This window comes from Mesocricetus auratus, unplaced genomic scaffold, assembly GCF_017639785.1.
Source record: "Mesocricetus auratus isolate SY011 unplaced genomic scaffold, BCM_Maur_2.0 Super-Scaffold_100008, whole genome shotgun sequence".
Taxonomy (NCBI): domain Eukaryota; kingdom Metazoa; phylum Chordata; class Mammalia; order Rodentia; family Cricetidae; genus Mesocricetus; species Mesocricetus auratus.
In genome coordinates, this window is record NW_024429192.1 from 69,618,342 (window position 1) to 69,638,283 (window position 19,942).

The window sequence follows — 19,942 nt, forward strand, 5'->3', positions numbered from 1 at the left end:
CTAGGAAAGCATTCTACCATGAACTACATCCCTAGCCCATGATAAAAGATATGAGTGATAAAAATATAGAATCCTGAGTGTATAAAACAAGGATTGAACCAAATATAACATGTGGATTTCAGTTACTGTGTCAGCACTTGCTTGTCATTGTAATGATTGTACCATATAGTGGAAGATAGTAATATAGGAGGAGGAGATGGAGGATGTGGGAGATATATGCAAGCTATACTTTCCACTTAGTTCTACAAACCTAAAAGTACTAAAAAACTCTGTATGCTCTGTATGTGTGTGTGTGTGTGTGTGTGAGTGAGAGAGATCAAATGTTCTTCAATGGGTTCTTAACAAGCTGAGTTAGTTTCTAACCTGTGTCCTGGGGGTTTCCAGTGTTGATTGCTGCTGGTGTGTTTTGAGTTGTAGTCAGCTGAACTTGCCTCATTTCTGTATATCTAATTTTCATTGACTGTTCTTCCCACCAACAGTTGGAATGCCAAGATGCCCTAGAAACAGCAGCCCGGGTTGAGGGCCTTCCCCTGGATGTCTCTGTGCATTCGCACCTCCGAATTCTGGATGAGGAGCATACCAAGGGAAAATACCACCATGGCCTGAGTGCCCTGAAGCCCTTCCGGACAACTTCCAAGTAAGGCTCTGTTGGCTGATGATTCATCCACAAAGCACTGAGAGTGGGTTTGAAATCTTGGGCTAAAGTGAGGACAGCCGGGGAGGCCTAGTATTTGTCAGGAGCTATTTACCGAGGGGTGTCCTCTCAGTGTGTGCTGACACCCCGTGGTTGGATGTTTCTCTCCTTAGGCACCAGCACCCAGTGGACAATGCTGGACTTTTCTCCTACTTGACTTTCTCATGGCTTTCTCCTCTGGCCCATGTGGTTCACAAGAAGGGGGAGCTGTTAATGGAGGATGTGTGGTCTTTGTCCAAGTATGAGTCTTCTGATGTGAACTGCAGAAGGTAGGCGTCTCTGGTCCACCCTGAGTACTGGATGCTAAGCCTGAGCTAGGTGGGCGGGCCAGCAGTGTGGAGACTGAAGTGCCATGCCCTTTAAGGCACTCAACTGAGGGTGGATAGCCTGTGGACTCTAACCTTTGCCATATCTCCATTTCTCTCTAATTGTGTTTCAACTAAGGGCTGGTGCTCTCTCTCTCTCTCTCTCTCTCTCTCTCTCTCTCTCTCTCTCTCTCTCTCTCTCTCTCTCTCGTCTCTCTCTCTCTCTCTGTCTCTCTCTCTCAGCCCTACTTCTCTTCCTGAGCCTCTGGGGAGATTTTGTTGCTGTCTTGTGACAGAGTACATTTTTGACTAAAAGTCTGATTTAAACCTACTTTGGAGCGTTGCATTTTACCACAGGATTCTTGAGAAAGGATTGGGAGCCCTAGAGAAAGGAAGTTTTTTTTTTTGTTTTTAGTTTTTTTTTTTCATACTTTATTCAGGGAGAGACCTTTGAGGAGTGGAGGGAAAGGCTCCTGCTCTCCTTGTTTTTTATACTTCAAACACTCCCTTTTGGGAGTAAGTGAACACAGGCCAGGAGGGAGTTTTTCTCGACAAGATGGAGGCTATGTGCATAACTGTAACGTAGAGATTTGTGTATGCCATGACCAAGCCTGTGATGGCAGGAGGGGGTCTCGGGCGTGTCCTTTTCCTGAGGAGATGTGTAACATAGGACCTGTGCCCTTGTTAAGACTAGAGAGACTGTGGCAAGAGGAGCTGAATGAAGTTGGGCCCGAAGCCGCCTCCCTGCGAAGGGTTGTGTGGATCTTTTGTCGCACCAGGCTTATCCTGTCCATCGCGTGCCTGATGATCACGCAGCTGGCTGGCTTCAGTGGACCAGTAAGTTCTAACGTCCTTTCTGAACATCTCCAGGGGCTCAGCCACGGCCAGCGCTAACCCCGCTCTGTTGCAGAGGTTATGATTGCCTTTGGGCTAGTTAGCATGCTTCTAGGGCTACTGACGAGGGTCAGTGGATTGGAGAGTGGATGGTGGCTTGTCAGCTAGAAGGATGAGGACACAGTCCTGCAGGAGAAGAAGCCACTGGCTTGTTTTCCTGGGCTGGGTCAATCTGAACGGGTCCTTCCTGCACAGGACCTGCTTGTTTGTTACGTGCTAACCTGAAGCAACAGTTGCGGACAGGACAGCGATGTCTTGGCAGTGCTGTGAGTGAGTGAGCTGAGTGTTGTGTGGCATGGGCCAGCAAGTCTGTGTTGGTGACATACCAGATGACTGGGGGCACAGTTACCATGTTTAATGACTCTAATAAATAAATGATCACCGAAGAAACTAGGAACCTATCAGAGTTTTTCAGAGTCGTTCTAGTTTTGTATAGGCTGTTAACTATGGTGAGTGCTGAGTGTCAGCCGTGGTTTCCCCAGCCTATGTGGAAGCAGTGTAGGCTAAGGGGGCTTTGGAGAGGCGTTTTCAGGACACTGTTTCTTGCATCTGCTGTGCTGCCTGACACTTGAGATTGTGATTGAATTCATTCTCTACATATTTGCCTTGAGGCATCGGAGCAGTAGTACTGTTTAGACTGTGCATTTTCCGTGTGTGGGTAAGCTGGAGGTTCATGGTGGGGTAAGTATGTGTCTAAGATGCATGGTGATGAGGTAAAACTAATTTACACTTTTCAAGTGTTTTGTTTCTTTTTTTCCCTTCTTTTTAATGTATGATCCTTTAGAAAATAAAAGATTTGGTATTAGGTTTCTTAATTGACCACCTAACACTTCTATATAACTTTTAAACAAAAGGGACCATGTAACTGAAATGTTATGTTGTTAGCCAAAATGGCAAGTGTTGCATAGAGCCATCATCCCCCAAGAAGAGCTTCTGTCATTGTTCACTACAGGGCTGGTAGCTGCTCTGACTTGTCACATACAGTTCTTTCATCTAGGTCATAACAGTGTGCAGCTTTTCTCAATAAAATCCTAATGGACTTTCTTAATTCTTTTTGGAAAAAATGCCATGGATTTCAGGGATTAAATATTTACCCCAGAAAAAGTAATTACAAAGTGCATGCTCCCTTTGGTTGATTAAGTTAATCTTTGACTCTGATGCAGCACGCTGGGGTGCTAACCTAGAGAGTTCTTCTAGATGGTCATGGAAAGGCGAGTGCCTTTCTATAACAGGAACACATAGACACCTCACTCTGTCTGCCCTTTTGGGAAGAGCCTTTGAAGGTCTATAGGCCTGAGAAAGTTGTGGGCTTGTCCATTGTCTCTCTTTGTGAAAATGATGAGAAAGTATAAACAATATACTTGGATCCCTAATGCTGATTAGTTCTTTTTTAACTGGAAATTGGAGAATCAGAATGGTTTAAAAAAATAAAATTAAATTAGCATTAGTGGTGAGCAAACCTCCTATAAGTGGGCATTGCCGGTCCTTTTGAGGAACATCCAGTATTAGATTTTTGCACATTTTCTGATTGGGCATGGTTGTCAGATTGGCTTGTTCTCTTCTTACCAAAATCTTACCCTAAGTTATAGGCTCCAAACATGGAACATCCCCTTAGGTCTCATTGAACCTTGGTAGTCATATACAGAACAAATGAAACACAATCAAGTTGTGTTTGTGTGTGTGTGTTTTTAAATGTGGTCAGTTGATGCTGACCTCAGAATAGCCCAAGGTTCTGACAACATCAGCAACCAGTCCTCTCTGGAGGGTGCCTCAGGATCGTGTGAGGCTAGCACATTACCAGACTGTGTAAGGGTACAGGCCTTACTTGAAACAAAGAACCAAATCCCTACATTTTCAGAGATATTTTGGGGCCCTCTTAGATGAAGATAGTTTAAAAGACAGGCCTGACAGCTAGGGTTTGTGTCCAGAGAGTTAGTACCTGCCGGAGAGAAGGCTGCCCTCTGCAGCGCAGTCTCTTTAGTGCTAACTGCTCCAGGCCTTGTGGGGAAAGGACAGTGAGAACCCCTGGGAGAGGTAAGTTCCCACCCCCCAGCCTCTCCAGCCGCAGCTCGCTTCACGCTGTCAGGGTCTGGACTCGGGGGGAGTGTCTCTGTAGTGGGACCAGTGACAGAAGCTGTTCTTTAGAATTTTCAGGATGGCTGTACTCTGCGGTCAGAATGAAAGTCAAGCTGGGCAGGATCTCTCCAAGAGCTCAGGTAAGGTAAAGTTTATTCACTGGGAATGCTTTCCACAGCGAGACAGCTATGCTGACCATTTCCAGTCTCCTTCCAGTTAGTTTAGACTTAAATGATAAACTTAGGACTTTTTTTTTTTTAAATGAGAAAAACCGAGTTTGTTTGGATTTTTCACGAAAACCTGCTTTTCTTTCTCCCATACAAGCTCATTTGGAATGTCATTGCTTTTTACAACCCTGTGTTGGTCAATTCTTTACCTCTCTCTCTCTCTCCCCCCCTTTGAAAGTTTTGCATAGTGTGAATATACCTATGTCTTTTACCTCCCTTCTCCTCCCCTTGGGGAGGGCTGACTGCTTGTCCAGTGTTAAAGGTATAGGAAGGAAGGAGTCCTTCCAGACACCGCCTGCTGGCCTTCCTTGGAGACCCCGCTGTGTGTGGGAAGTGCTTCACCAGGCCACCCTGCTGAGTTGCTTCACCAGAGGAGGAGGGCTTTGGCCTTGGGACCCAGTTCCACATTTTGGATACTTACTGGAAAAGAAGCCACTCTTCTTGCTAGTAAATCTATGCAGTGAGGACCAAACATTGAATCTCAATTCTGAGGGAGGGTAGAGGCGGATTACAACAGTTCTCAGAATCTGAAATCCCCTATCTGACCAGGTTGTCTATTCACGGGGCTTGACATGAACCTAAGTGCGGGAACCTCCTAGGACCTAGTAGACAATTCGGTATTAAGTTACATTCAGGAAAATGGAAAGGATGAATTTCCCCAGAACCTGGGCTCTGGAATTCAGGGTTAGGTGCTTCAGGATGAGCTGTCTGGCTTCTGTCCTGTGCCATTTAGTAGCTTACAGCCCCGGCCAGGACTCCTTGCTGTAAGAAACAGGGTAGATGGGTGCATGGGTTTAATTTCTTTTTTCCTTTAAGGTGGGCATTGGTTTGGCTGTCTTTTGTTATAGCTTGGTTTGATTTTTGCCAACATTGGTTTTGGCTAGCAGGACTTGAAAGACTCGGAAGGATGCCAACACCCGTGCCCCAGCCTGCCTAGAATTTTGTACTCTGTCTGGAGCAAAGTGTTGCCTTGCAGCTTAGCACGCCAACAGCACCTGCAGTTTTATGCCGGGTACCTTATTAGGGAATTTTTAGTTTAGTTTTTTTTTTTCCTTAATCTTCTTTCCTTAGCAGCAAGGTTTTTATTACTAGAGAATCTACTTGGTTGCAGCTTCAGGATTGCCACCCGATGAAAGCTGCCAACCTGATGTACAGACTCTGGAAGCAGATACGGCTCTGTTGTGTTTTTCTACTGTGTATTTACAAGTTGGAGGCCAGACGGCCCATGTGATGGCTATCCCTGTACGACTCTGTATGTTCCCATGTATGTTCCTAATGCCCTTGCTATTGTACAGTGTTTGTGAGATGCTCTTTAAAGATGGTATCTTTATAAATATATACATATATATTTCATTTTCAATAAAAGTACATTGCTTCCTACTTCCTGGTATTTAATGCTGTTGCGGAATGTGCCTGTGTGAGTGTGCTCCGGCGTTGCAGGACCTCAGAGCTGGAGGTGCACGCGTGGTTCTTGGGGGCTGGCTGTCTTCCCTCCCTGCAGGTGGTGTTAGACACATGCTACCTGAGGTAACATGCTTTTGTTTTTGAGAGGGCGTGGGCGTGGGGAGGGCCGGAGGGAGGGTCTCTGGAGTTTGCTAGTCTGCTTTGTTTGCTCTCTCCTGTCCTATTAAACTGCCCGTGTTTGTTTTCAGGGATTTGCACCTCTCACTCTTCCCCGTACAACTGTAGGTACACTGTTCTTTCTTATCAGATGACGTAGCCACGTGTGAGAGGATTCAGAGAAAGGTCTTGATGTCATTTAAAGAGATGTAGCCATGTGTGGAGATGCTGGAATAAGAATTCAGCTCATGGACAGGTTTATGTTACATTAGAAAGAGTAATGGTCATGATGGCGCCCTTGAGGAGAAAAGCAAATGGTTCCTCTGTCCTGCACCTGTGGACAGGTTGCCGGTGATATTTGGTCCAACAACACAGTTTTTTCTTTATTTACATGCTGGTCACTGTACTGTGGAGCTGCTCTTTCTAACCTAACATAACACTGTGGCATTGTGTGCGGTGGCTGTGGGGGATGTTGACAGTGGTGTGTGTTTCTCCCTGTAGGCCTTCATGGTGAAACAACTCTTGGAGTACACCCAGGCAGCAGAGTCTAACCTGCAGTACAGCTTGCTGTTAGTCCTAGGCCTCTTTCTGATAGAAGTTGTCCGCTCCTGGTCACTTGCGATGACTTGGGCATTGAACTATCGAACTGGCGTCCGATTGCGGGGGGCCATCCTGACCATGGCATTCAAGAAGATCCTGAAGTTAAAGAACATTAAAGAAAAGTCTTTGGGAGAGGTGAGTTCTGAGCCTGTGCCTTGTGCCCAGAGCAAGCTCCCAGCTTGCGTTCTTTGCCTTGGTCCCTGCTCTGTCCTTGACCTTTTCCTGAATTCAGTGACCCGTGTCCTACAGGTCCCCCCACTGTTTGTCATATCTTACAGCTCATCAACATCTGCTCCAATGATGGGCAGAGGATGTTTGAGGCAGCCGCTGTGGGCAGCTTGCTGGCTGGAGGACCTGTTGTTGCCATCTTGGGCATGATTTATAATGTAATCATTCTAGGACCAACAGGCTTCCTGGGATCGGCCGTTTTTATCCTCTTTTACCCAGCCATGGTGAGTGAGCCTCTCTCAGCTGTGCCTCGGTCACTTCTTCATGGGGGACAAAAAACTGGTACTGAGTTACAGAAAGCATATCCTCTGGGACTTTTCTCAAGGAAGGCACCTCGGGGAAGTCCAGTGTAGACGAGCTCAGTTCACAGCTCACAGAGATTGAGAGGAAAGAGGTGTCATTTGCATCAAAGGCGGGAGCGGCGTGAAAGCAGAGCGAGTCTAGGTGAAGCGGAGGATTTCATGCGGGTGAGCCTGGCCTTAGGTAACACAGTGCCATCAAATTGAGTTACTGCGTGTCCAGCTGATGCTGACGTGACTGTCACGCTTCCACAGCGGCAGTCATTATCTGTGAGATCAGATTGTTAATGGCCTTCATTGCTCTACAAGGAGATGAGATTTAACTATTTTGTAGCCCAGGAAGTCCCTTTAGTTAAAAAAAAAAAAATAGCACAGCTGTGAAATCTGGTTTGTCTCGGGAGCGGGATTAGAAGCCCGTTTAACTTAAGACTGCTGTGAGACAGGCCCTGATGCGCTCCAGTCGGAGCAGGTGCCAGTTTTACAGGGCGATGCTTTTCCTTCCAGATGTTCGTGTCGCGGCTTACTGCGTATTTCAGGAGAAAGGGCATAGCTGCCACAGATGACCGTGTCCAGAAGATGAATGAAGTTCTCACCTACATTAAATTTATAAAAATGTATGCCTGGGTCAAAGCGTTTTCTCAGAGTGTTCAAAGTGAGTTTAAAGACCTCCCTTGTGCATATAGTAGAGGGTTTTGGATTCTTTGGGTCTGTTCATTCATGTACTTTGCTTCCTGAGCACATTAGAAACTAGACTGCTGGTGTCTGTTATCTTCATATAGAATCATTTATGTTTAAAGAGATCTTAGGGACTTGAACCTGGAAATTGATTATTGTCCAAGATATTATGGCCAGCTAGAATGCTGAGTATAAATGTAGCTATAATAATCTTTCTCTCGCCCAGTACTTGATTTGTGGTCTGGCTAGGAAGCCATTGCAGAAAGTGGTGTCAAGACCATGGCCAAGAGCCCTGCTCTTAAACCTTCTGTATGTGTGGTGCTCAGATGCCGGAGGTGGTTGTGTGGCCCCGAGGGATGAGCTAGGCTTCAAGATGCTTGGACTCTGTGCCTACCTCTGTTGCTTCCTAGGGCTCATTTTGTGATCTTTTAAAATGCTTGATACAGTTACAAGTTTCTCGGTGTCAGCTCCATATATATGTTTGTACTGCATATTCAGTGTATATGCCATACAAACCTGTCAGGGTAGCTAGCATGACACTGGCGTTCAAACAGGTCTGGAACATGAGTGGGAAGTTGGGCCTTAGACAGAGTGGCATTTGAGAAGTTTTATAGACACCTCACAGGTGGTGGAGTAACAGTATCCCAAAGTGTGTTTTGACTTGCTTGAGAGTGAATTTCTTTTTCACAGAAATCCGAGAGGAGGAGCGTCGGATCCTGGAAAAAGCCGGGTATTTTCAGAGCATCACTGTTGGAGTGGCCCCCATTGTGGTGGTGATTGCCAGTGTGGTGACATTCTCTGTTCACATGAGCCTGGGTTTCCACCTCACAGCGGCGCAGGTGAAGAGACACTGTTTATGGATCCATTCTGCTCTTCTTGGTATTCCACTTGAGACTGCTACCAAGAATTAGATCTTTTTTTCATTCATATCTTTACATTGAGAAATAGAAGAATAAGGAGCTACCCCTCATACAGAAATAATGTGGCTTATTTTCAGTCAGCCTAGGTTTGGGTTCAATTTTGGAACTACAGAAGACCCTGTGTTTCATGTTTATTACGAATTTTAGATGAAAGTCTCATTCAAAACAAAGCAAAAACACTACCTTTAAAATAAAAATGTGGGCTGGAGAAATGGCCTAGAGGTTAAGAGCATGTACTACTCTTGTAGAGAGAGCACTGGAGTTCAGTTCCTAGCACCCACACTGGACAGCTTACAACCATCTGTAACTCCAGTTCCAGGAGATCTGACAACCATCTGTAACTCCAGTTCCAGGCTCCGAGGACATCCTGTTCATGTGTACACACTCACACACATGTACACATAATTAAAAAACACTTTAAAATCTGTAAGAGAGGCTGACTAGCTGGCTTTTGCCACCAAGCTTAACGACCTGAGTCCAGTCACTGGCACCCACGTGGGGGAAGGAGGGAACCAACTCCCGTGAGTTGTTCTCTGACCTCCCCACATGAGTACACATGCACACAAAACCAATTATGTTAGTGTAACTGATTGCGCTAACACTTGCTAATCCCAGCCTTCCTGCCTCCGGAAAGGAGACTGACAGGTGCTGCCATGTGTATAACCTCACGAGGCTCGCCCTCACCTCTTTTTGTATTTTAAGGCCTTCACAGTGGTGACTGTCTTCAATTCCATGACTTTTGCTTTAAAAGTCACACCATTTTCTGTGAAGTCTCTCTCGGAAGCGTCAGTTGCTGCTGACAGATTTAAGGTGAGTGGCTCCTGCCCTTCTCCCAGATCAACAGCTCTCCTCAGCACAGCTCACTGTGCCCTGTATTCCAAGAGTCCACACAGGCCAGCTACGCTTGACCCTGGTTTGCCTTAGGTTCTGGTAGAGACAGCTGGATTAAGGGATGAGAGTAATGCCATTTAAAATTAATTTGCATTTTTATCTCCTGGTTGGTCTGGTTCTGGGTGGTGTTCCCTTTCCAGAGGGAACTCTTCTGCCAGGCCCGACATGGATATACACCGTCATCTCCTTAGCCTTTAAGTGGCTTACACGCAGACCAGCACAGCCAGGTGGCTGTCGGTCACCCCACCCCTACTTCATTCCTGCTGCCACTCTGATTGGTTGCGATGCTGAGTCCTTTTGATATTTCTTTTTCCTACCCAGTGATTGCCACTACATGAGGCAGGGAACGCAGTGACATGGAAATAGTCATAAAACTAGATCATGTTGAGAAGTACAGTTAAGTAAGTACCAGTTCTTTTCCTTGCGTGGTTAGTTGATCAGACCTTTCTGTGTTCTTTGTACCTTCCGAATAATACAACCAACCGTGTAACACAGGGGAATAAGGCAACCGCGTAACACCAGGGAGCTACCTGGGAGGGTGGAGGGAAGCAGGTATTGACTAATTTCCAAAAGGAGAAGCAGCACCGCGTTCACTGACAGGCGTCCCTCTGCTGATAGTGGAGTTGAAGCTCCAGGACTTGATGGGCGACTGTCACTACCTTAAGAGGCTCGGGGAGAACAGTGGGCGTCCCCATCGAGGTTAGGGTAGTTTATTAGTGGGCGTCCCCGGAGAACAGTGGGCGTCCCCATCGAGGTTAGGGTAGTTTATTAGTGGGCGTCCCCGGAGAACAGTGGGCGTCCCCATCGAGGTTAGGGTAGTTTATTAGTGGGCGTCCCCGGAGAACAGTGGGCGTCCCCATAGAGGTTAGGGTAGTTTATTAGTGGGCGTCCCCGGAGAACAGTGGGCGTCCCCATAGAGGTTAGGGTAGTTTATTAGTGGGCGTCCCCGGAGAACAGTGGGTGTCCCCATAGAGGTTAGGGTAGTTTATTAGTGGGCGTCCCCGGAGAACAGTGGGTGTCCCCATAGAGGTTAGGGTAGTTTATTGGAATTGATCTCAATTGTTTCCTTTTACAGTTAATCAGGTGACTTGCATTGGGTCAAGAAAACTTCCTCCAAGAGTTTACCCTTTCTCTTGTATCCCTCCTCCCCTCCTGGCGCTCAAAACAAGAGCCAGAGTCATAGGAGATTGATCTATTGACAGCCAGAGCTTTGACTCACCAAAGTCACAATATCCAGTCCTAGAAGAAAGGGAAGATTGTGACCCAGGTTCCCCCCCATTGGTTTCTGTGTCCTTGGCAGTGAATGGAATTTGTTGAGTTTTGGATAAAGAAATAAGGACAAAAAGTAGTCTCGTGACCCCCTTGATTTTGAAGTTTTCCCTTCTAAGTGAGACCATGTATTATCAGGTGGCATAGAGCAACAGTGTGTTGTGTTGTGTCTGGCAGCTCTGTGAGCACTCCCTGATGAATGAAAATGAGCGCGTTTTCCTCCTTGGTTTGTAAAGAGCTTTGTTTTGAGTCAGGCTGGCCTCTCATTCACAGTACTCCTGCCTCAGCCTCCCAGGTGCTGAGGTGACTGGTGTATCCCTCACTGGGGGGCTAGGAAGCGGTGTCAGTGGTCAGCTCCCTCGTGGAAAGTGAGGTTGGTAGTTTCTGTGCTCTGAGACTGCTGCTCTGTAGGTGTACACCTCAGCTGACACACTCTGAGGTGTTGTGAGACCCTTGTCTGACTCAGCACATGAGGGCTGTGGAAAGCAGGGTGGGGGTACAGGGAAATCTGTCTACACTGCAGACACCAGTATCTTCTCATCTTCATCCTTTTAATGGCTCTTGAGGAAGAAGCGATGGACTCTCTACCCACTTGTGGTTTTGTTCTGTGAAGTTGTCAGAATAGTTGATATCATTCTCAGCCAGTTTCTAGGAAGGCTCTGGAAATGCGAATTCCACAGCTGTTCACAGACGGGCTCTACCTAGGCTCTAGCCACAGTGAACGTTCTCTGGGAAATGTGGAAAGTTGTGAATTGGAATGCTTAGGACACAGGGAGATTTACAGGAAAAGAGACTGTGATCCCAGCCGGTGGTGGCAGGAGGGTCAGGGGCTCAGGGTGCTTGAGGCCAGCTTGGACTACATGAGACCCTTTCTTTTCTTCTTTTAAGATTTATTTTTAATTCTTTCTCTTATTTTTTGAGATTATAATCACATGATTCCCCCACCCCTTCTTCCAAGCCTTCACATATATCCTTTGTTGCTCTCTTTCAACTTTATGGCCTGTTGTTTTCATTAATTGTTGTCATATACATATATGTATATCTGTTCAGTCTATACAGCGTTACTTATGTGTGTGTTTTCAGAGCTGACCATTTGGTACTGGATAACCAGTTGGTATGCTCTTCCCTGGGGAGGACTGTTTCTTGGCTCTCAGAATTCCTTAGTTGCCTGTAGTTCTTTGTGTAGGATTGAGGCCTCGTGGGCTCCCAGAACCTCGTCCATGCTAGCACATCTATTGCTGTCCTTGTTGAGTTCAGGGAAACCCTTGCTTAACCCTTCTTCTTCAAAGCAGATCCTGGGATCCAGGAGAAAGGGGATAAACATTCCATTGACTAGTGCTTGCGAACTTTAAGTTGGGGGATTTAGGGATTTAGCAGAGTCCTCATCCTGCAAGCCATCTTTTCTCTGGAGATTTTCTAATGTTTTAAATGAACTTTTAAAAGACATTCTGGAAATCCCTCTGTGATGGTGCTTTGTAAGCATTCCTGGTGGAAGAGGGGTCCAAGTATAACTAAAATCAGAGTCTCAACTCTAACTTTGGACGTGCTCCTTGTTTGATGTTTCCTTCCCTCTGAAATAACTCAGCAGGAGTGGCGAGAAGAGTCTCTTCTCCTCCCTCAGAGCGGTTCTCTTCCACGGAGGCCCTTAGCTTAGGTCTCCTTTTCTAAGCCTAGCAGTCAAGCTGCTGCCAGTCTCAGTAGGTGCCAGGCCATGAGTGAGGACAGTATGTAGGGTTAGCTCTACAGAAGTGGTCTGGAAGGACAAAGCATGGTGACGGTCTGCATACAGGGTCAGCACACCCCTTGGGCTTCCTCACCGTGACTCAGGAACCTACGAGTGATTGCATGGGGGACCCCATATCCCCATCAGTTATTAAACATCCTTTGCTCCGCATTAGGGTGGCAGGAAAAGTAGGGGAGCCTCAGTGTGTAACTTAGCATAGAGGGTTGGGTCAGTGGTCGAGGCCCTGAGACCCCTTGTCAGTCCTGAGGTGAGGCTGCACTAATGAGCTACCTTTTGCTCTTCAGCTTCCTTCCACTGTGTAGCCTGATGTGTTTTGCTGCGTGAGTGTACACCATAAGCTTGTCTCCCTGGTCTTGATCCAGTGTCTCATCTTTGCACCTCTCTCACAACTCCTATCAGAGTTTGTTTCTAATGGAGGAGGTTCACATGGTAAAGAACAAACCGGCCAGCCCTCACATCAAGATAGAGATGAAAAATGCCACCTTGGCATGGGACTCCTGCCACTGCAGTGTACAGAACTCGCCCAAGCTGACCCCCAAAATGAAAAAAGACAAGAGGGCTACCAGGGGCAAGAAAGAGAAGTCGAGGCAGCCGCAACACACTGAGCACCAGGCGGTGCTGGCAGAGCAGAAGGGACAGCTCCTTCTGGACAGTGACGAGCGACCCAGTCCGGAAGAGGAAGAAGGCAAGCAGATCCATACAGGGAACCTGCGCCTGCAGAGGACACTGTACAACATTGACCTGGAAATCGAAGAGGTGAGCTACCTGCCTGTACACCCCCACCGCCTCCGGCATCACCCCACCCTTCGAGCTCCGGCACCCTGCGGGCTCCGGCACCCTGCGGGCTCCGGCACCCTGCGGCCTCCTCCCTCTAAGCAGAGTTCCCTGGCTGTAAGCGGTTTTGCATCAAGAGCATTTAGTGAGCAGCAGAATTGGTAACTGATCATCTCGTGAGATGCTCGTTTTACTAATGGGGAGATTGTGTGCTGGCTCCTGGCTACTGTATGTGAGCCGTTCTCATTCCAGCTGCTGCCATAACTGTGTGGGCTCCTTGTCACCACCAGCGTGTACATCACAGAGAATTGGGCTTTGTTTTTTTTAATTTTATATGTCTATCTGTAGGTTTGTGTACGTGAGTGCTGGAGTCATTGGAGGTCAGAAGATGGTGTCAGGTTCCCTGGAGCTGGGGTTAGGTTGGGAGCCACTTGATGTGGGAGCTGGGGACTGAACTGAGGTCCTCTTAAAAAGCTGCAAGTAGCCAGGTGGCACATGTCTTTAATCCCAGCACTCAGGAGGCAGAGTCAGGCGGATCTCTGTGAGTTTGAAACCAGCCTGGTCTACAAGAGCGAGTTCCAGAACAGCATCCAAAGCCACAGAGAAACCCTGTCTTGAAAAAAACCAAAAAAAAAAAAAAAAAAAAAAAAAGCTGCAGTGCTCTGAACCACTGAGCCCCATCTCTAGTCCCCTCAGTGTTGCTCCTAATTACTATATTGTGATGTTTTTCTTATTATAAGTGAATGATGGTCTGGGTATATGATATAGCTCGCTCAGCTAGTACAGACCTGAACTCTCAGAGCGTGGCTGGAACAGAGATTTCAGGTTGAGGGCTTAATTATGATTCGGACTATGACTGCAACCTAGCCTCATGTTTAGAGGACCATATCATCAGTGGGCACCAGATGGGTTTTCATTCATTCATTCAATAGCCTTTTTTTTTTAAGTGCCAACTTTACACCAAATGCTGTTGAAGGATTGTGAATACAGCAGCAAGACCTGCATAGTCACAGCTCTCTCTGGAGCTTACACTCCAGTGGACAGACACAAACAAGCAAGGGGAGTGTTCTGTGTCAGGTTGTGATAGGTAAAGGCGCTGGGACAAGAACTATCGTGCTTGCGTTTCCAACAGGTTTCCTAAGGAGAGGCTCCGTTTGAAGAATGCCTTAGCTGGGCTGGGTGGTACATGTCAGCAGTCCCAGCTCAGGGGACTCTGAGGTAGAATCTCTGTGAGAACCTGGTGCATGGCGACTCCTGTCTGAAAAGGCGATGGGAGTGGGCATAGCGGAAGCGTCTCCATCTGGAGTGTGCTGGTTCCTGGAGAGGATGAGTGTGGGAGGTGACAGCAGGCCATGAAAATGGAGCCTCCCACCCTGCCCTGACTTCACCCTCAGAGGAACGAAGGTGGTGGAGGATTTGCAAAAGTAGCCCTGACTTACACATGCCCTGCTGGGCTCAGAAGAGCGTGCAGAGAGACAAGGAAACCAGGAAAGCCTGGAGGGGCTGCTGCTCTAGTGCAGGAGAAGGATGTGGGAGCCTGTAGCCAAAGGTGATGGAGGCGGAAGTGCTCACCTGCAGTGCTGGAAGGGGGCTCTGATGCAGTGCATAGCAGCATCGGAGAGACTGGAGGCGCCTCGGGCAGACCCAGAGGTAGACCAAGGTGGCAGCAGAAAGCTTCCTGCTCCTAGCAGGCATGAGCAAGACAGTCCTTGGTGGCCACCTGAAGCTGTCAGTGTAGTGTAACACTTACAGGTCATTGTCGGCTTTTATTTCATGCTTAGCAGCCAGCTTCTTATTTGATAACTGCTGCTGATTGCTGGGGCAGTTCCACTGTATCCCTGGTCAGCTCTTTTAGAAAATGACTTTTCATCTTCAACTGGAATTTACTCTTCCGTTTATGACGTAATACTTGATTCAGTGAGTAACTAACCTTCCTCCAGTGTTTAGTCCAATGAGGGGCACAGAGCCACGGTGTTGCTTTGAAACGCTGGGATATGCAATTAGCAGGTATGGGTAGAGTTGGAATTCTAGTCACATACTGCCCTACCCTCCCTCTTTCTCTTGGGGCCTTGATCACTATGACACAGGACTGCCAAACGAGTAGCTCTCTTTGAAAGTCAATTGTTGCCAGGAGGTGGTGGCACACATCTTTAATCCCAGCACTCCAGAGGCAGAGGCAGGTGGATCTCTGTGAGTTTGAGGCCTGCCTGGTCTACAGAGCGAGTTCCAGGACAGCCAGGAGTATAAAGATGGCTCAGTGGTTAAGAGCACTGACAGCTCTTCCAGAGGACCTGGACTCAATGTTTAGCACCCAAAGGTGGCTCACAACTGTCTTTAATTCCAGTTCCAGGGGATCTGACACCCTTTCCTGGTCTCTACAGACACCAGGAATAGATATACATGAAGGGAAAACATGCATACATACAAGATAAAAAGACATTTAAAAGTCAACTATCTGTCTTTAAAAACTTATATTACTGATTGGGGATTTATCATCTTACCTTCATATACGGTTGGCTCTCTGTATCTGTTGGTTGCAAATCTATACATTCAAACCAACCACAGTTAGAAATACTTGGGAAACAGTTGTATATACTGAGTACATACAACTTTTTTTCTTGTCATCATTCCTTAAGCAATATATAGCAACTGTTTCCACTGTATTATATATATTATATGTAATCTGGAGGTGATTGGAAGTTGCTCGGAAGGTGTGTGCAGGCCTTATGCACAGAGGTACACAAGGGGTGTGTAGACAGACCTTAGGCATCTGCAGATTGTGGGATCGCTGGGGTCTTCTTGGCCCTGCTTGTCTGAGGACACTGCAAGATGACTATTTAGAAACTCCCAAGCTTCACTGTCTACTCTTCTTGGTGATTGATAGCATAAATATTCCTCATGTTTTTAGATGTATTTTACAGAGAAGCTTCATGTATAAAAATATTATATTTTGAGCCAGTTGTGGTGGCGCACACCTTTCGGCCCAGCACTCAGAAGGCAGAGGCAGGTGGAACTTTGAGTTTGAGGACAGCCTGGTCTATAGATTGAGTTCTGTGACACACTGCCTTGAAAAAACAAAGCGAAACAAACAAAATAACAAAATTATATTTTAGTGGATAGAATACATATAGTTTTTACTAAAAATAGAATAAATTCTGAGGGAAAATTACAATAAAATAATTTTAAAGAGTTCTGTCTTGTGAAAATAATTTTAAAGAAAAAGACCAGAACTTTGGCTCCTTAAAGTTGGCAAGAGGCTAACACTTTCTAAAAGTGACTGGTGCCAGTGATGTATGTGGCAGCTATCTTCCAAAGGGCTGACTGGAAGGTCACAGGATGTGTGGCTGGTGGTTTCTTGATGTCCTTCTCTCTGTGTGCTTTGTCCAGGGCAAACTGGTTGGAATCTGTGGCAGTGTGGGAAGCGGAAAAACCTCTCTCATTTCAGCCATCTTAGGCCAGGTAAGATTTTTTGTTATTTCTTTGGTATTTCGTACTTCTTTCTTGGGCTCTGCTTGGCAGACGTCTCAGGAAAAACAAACTGCACTGCTGAAGAGTCAGTAGAGGTGGGGACAAAGGGACGGTGTCTATGCTGTGCCTCACTTGTCCACCTTTTCAGCCTTGTGTCTGGAAGGGGTACGGCTCCTATCGGGTGGGTCGCTAAGAGATGGGCCACCTGGCGTCATTTGTTCCCTGTGCCTTTTCTTATCGGAAGTAGCTATCAGATGGATGCTGTGGGTGTGCTAGGAATGGAAGTAGCAGAGATGAGAGAGATGACCAGACACTGCCCACTGCAGCAGAGCCTTTAAGTCAGGCACCAGGACTGGATTCAGAAGCCCAGCCTCACTTGAGCCTCAGCCTTAACTCTGTGATTGACACTCCTTCATGGGGTCACATCTCCTGATGCCATGCTTACTTTGTACAGAAAAACAGTAACTAGGTTGTAACTTTGATGACATAACTGTCCCACGTACAACCCCCAACTATAATTTTAAATTAGGTGGCGGCAATATCCTTTAAGGAATGCTTGATTTTTTTTAGTGTCTCATAACGTAGTGTGATAACTGCTGATACTATCTCAATCAATGTTGCATTACATGATGAAGAAATAATACACAAATATCGTTTAATGTAGATGTATACATGCACCAATGCATTCTTAACAAGGTAGAAATGCTCATGTCAGTTACAGTCTAACTTTTAGCAACTGATCACATGGCCTTAGATGTATTTATGACTGCCTTCCTCCACCCTCAGACAGCACCTCAGCAGGTCTTGGCTTTCCCTGGAGGAGTGACCCACACATACCTTCATTCCTTAGGGGTCTTTGCCCTTTGTCATCCTGCCTGGATTGGGCTGCAGTTTCCCACTGATTTTAAACATGGGACACCCTAAAGGACCTTCTGCACTCTGGATGTAGTCCTCTGCCTCCATTGTGGAGTCCAGTTTCCTTCAGACAATCTGGACAATCACCCCTCCTGACACTATTAACCCTTTTTTAGTCTGTTGGTTTAAGGGTGCCAGAAGTACACAGTGGCCTGGGGCAGGGGGACTGAGCTTCCAGTCCAGTAGAATGTTTATTGTGTCTCCAGGCAGGAGCGCCCCACCATTTGGAACCAAAACTTCCAGGCCACCAGAATCAAAGGTCTCAGAAACAGAATCAGAAATGTACTACTGGGTTCACTAGGGGTGATGAGTGGAACCATTCCATTTTCAGCCCTTGATTCCTGGTCCTGTGCATCCTGGTTGTGGGAAAACCATACCATATATTAGATGCTGATTTAAAGCATATACCCACTTCTGGAGAACCCTTACCAGGTCTCCAGCTTCTTGCAACTTAGTTGGCACTGTGCCTTCTGCCGGGGTCCAGCCAGTCCCACGCTGCAGGGGCCATCTGTTCGGGACTGATGTCTCTGTGGCTATGATCGGAACCACCCGAACAGCCCCAGGTCCGACCCTGAGTGGGTGAGTGTGGATGAGGGAAGGCCTAGCTACCCAACAACGCTAAGGACGAGACAGAGACATCTGGCCATAACAGGAGGGCTCTCACTGGTGGCGTGTGCATGTGCATGTGCGTGTGTGCGTGTGTGTGTGTGTGTGTGTGTGTGTGTGTGTGTGTGTGTGTGTGTAATGGCAGAAGACATTTATTATGTATATAGGGCTGATTGGAAATATTTCCTTTAATCCTAGAGACACTCCTAAGCAGCACAGTCCTCAAGCCCTCAGACACTCCTTATCAGCACATCTCACTAGCCTTCAGGGTGGGTATAGACTCACCAATACCTAGGTCTTTTGTTATACAAAATAGGAGCCATTCCCCACCAAGGCCAGGCACCTGGAGGTAGACATCTAAAAGACAATAGAAGTTCTGAGTTCCTAAAATTTGTGGCTGAGCAGAGGCATATTTCTGAAATATTACCTTTCTTCCCGGACAGTCTTCAAAGGCCATTTGATTGTTCTGTCAGGCCAGCTGCTTCAAGATTGTGGGGAACAAGCCGGGCGTTGGTGGCGCACGCCTTTAATCCCAGCACTTGGGAGGCAGAGGCAGGCGGATCTCTGTGAGTTCGAGACCAGCTACAAGAGCTAGTTCCAGGACAGCCTCCAAAGCCACAGAGAAACCCTGTCTCGAAAAACCAAAAAAAAAAAAAAAAAAAAAAAAAAAAGATTGTGGGGAACATGCTGAAACCAGTGGATTCCATGAACCTGGGCTCACTGCCCTACTTCTAGTTGTGAAGTGAGTTTCTTCTGCGGAAGCAGTGCTGTGTGGAATACTAAGATGGTAGACGGGCATTGTGCTACCCATGGATGGTGTTTGACAGCATTAGTGTAGGAAAGCAGAGCCAGAGCCAGAATAAGGTTCTGTTTGCTAATGACAAAGTGTTGCCCTTTACTCAAAGGAAGAGGTCCATTGTCAAACTGCTGCCAGGTCACTGGCTGGTCACCCCAGGGAATGGTGCCATGTTGGGGGTACTCAGTGTTGGTTTCTCCTGATGGCATACCTGGTACTCAACTGCAGCTGTAGGCGAGTCAGCCTTGCCAAATGGAAATCCATGATGTCCAGCCCATGCATACTGTCTTACTTACTGCTCTATTGCTGGGAAGAGACACCATATCAAAGATAACAACTCTTATAAAAGAAGACATTTAATTGGAGGAGAGACACCTCCTCCAAGATGGCTACACCTCCCAATCTTTCTGAAAGAGTTCCACCGACTAGGGACCAAGTATTCAAACACGAGCCCATGGGGGCCATTCTCATTCAGACTGCCACATATAGTCTCCATTGCTGCTACTTTGGCTGCTTTGTTCATGGACCCATTAGGTAGTGACAGGGATGACTGGGAAAAGGCTGACTGTTGACAGGAAAGGCCATCCTATCACTGAACTCTTATGCTGAAATCATGTTTTGGTCAATGTTTACATGAGGCATAACTATTGCCACATGCTTGTTCCGTTTGGAGAGATCTGTCCACATAATTCTCCCCCAAATGTTTTCCTTAGCATTTACGTTCTTTCCAACTCCCTGACCATCCAGCCAACCTACTAGATATAGCTCATGAATAGTCAGTTACTCTTCTGGCCAATTTCTCTTTCCAAGCAAAATGTGTAACTATGTGTACTGCCCGAAGTTCTGTGCACAGTGACAGTTTCCCTTCACCAGAATCTTTCAGGGTTGTCCCAGAAAGGTTTTAACGCTGCAGCTGTCCACTTCTGGGTGTTGCCTGCATAATGTACAGAAGCATCAGGAAACCAGGCCCTAATCTTTTCTTCCTCTGTCAGCCATTCATA

General features: G+C 46.8%; 1 protein-coding gene across 5 annotated transcripts in view; it reads left to right on the forward strand.

The window, feature by feature from the left end:
• Positions 1–19,942, forward strand: part of Abcc5 (ATP binding cassette subfamily C member 5) — an 81,176-nt gene that overhangs the window by 18,021 nt on the left and 43,213 nt on the right. For 2 of the 5 annotated variants that reach the window (XM_005071653.4, XM_013114470.3), the window contains exons 3-12: positions 480–637; positions 808–963; positions 1,689–1,836; positions 6,258–6,491; positions 6,635–6,808; positions 7,388–7,535; positions 8,249–8,397; positions 9,181–9,288; positions 12,782–13,138; positions 16,544–16,615. In XM_005071653.4, the coding sequence (XP_005071710.1) occupies positions 480–637; positions 808–963; positions 1,689–1,836; positions 6,258–6,491; positions 6,635–6,808; positions 7,388–7,535; positions 8,249–8,397; positions 9,181–9,288; positions 12,782–13,138; positions 16,544–16,615 (1,704 nt within the window). Of the gene's footprint in view, positions 1–479; positions 638–807; positions 964–1,688; positions 1,837–4,038; positions 5,577–6,257; positions 6,492–6,634; positions 6,809–7,387; positions 7,536–8,248; positions 8,398–9,180; positions 9,289–9,699; positions 9,771–12,781; positions 13,139–16,543; positions 16,616–19,942 lie in introns of those variants that run through there. The other 3 variants (XM_013114472.3, XM_021228136.2, XM_021228135.2) reach the window with 3 other exon arrangements.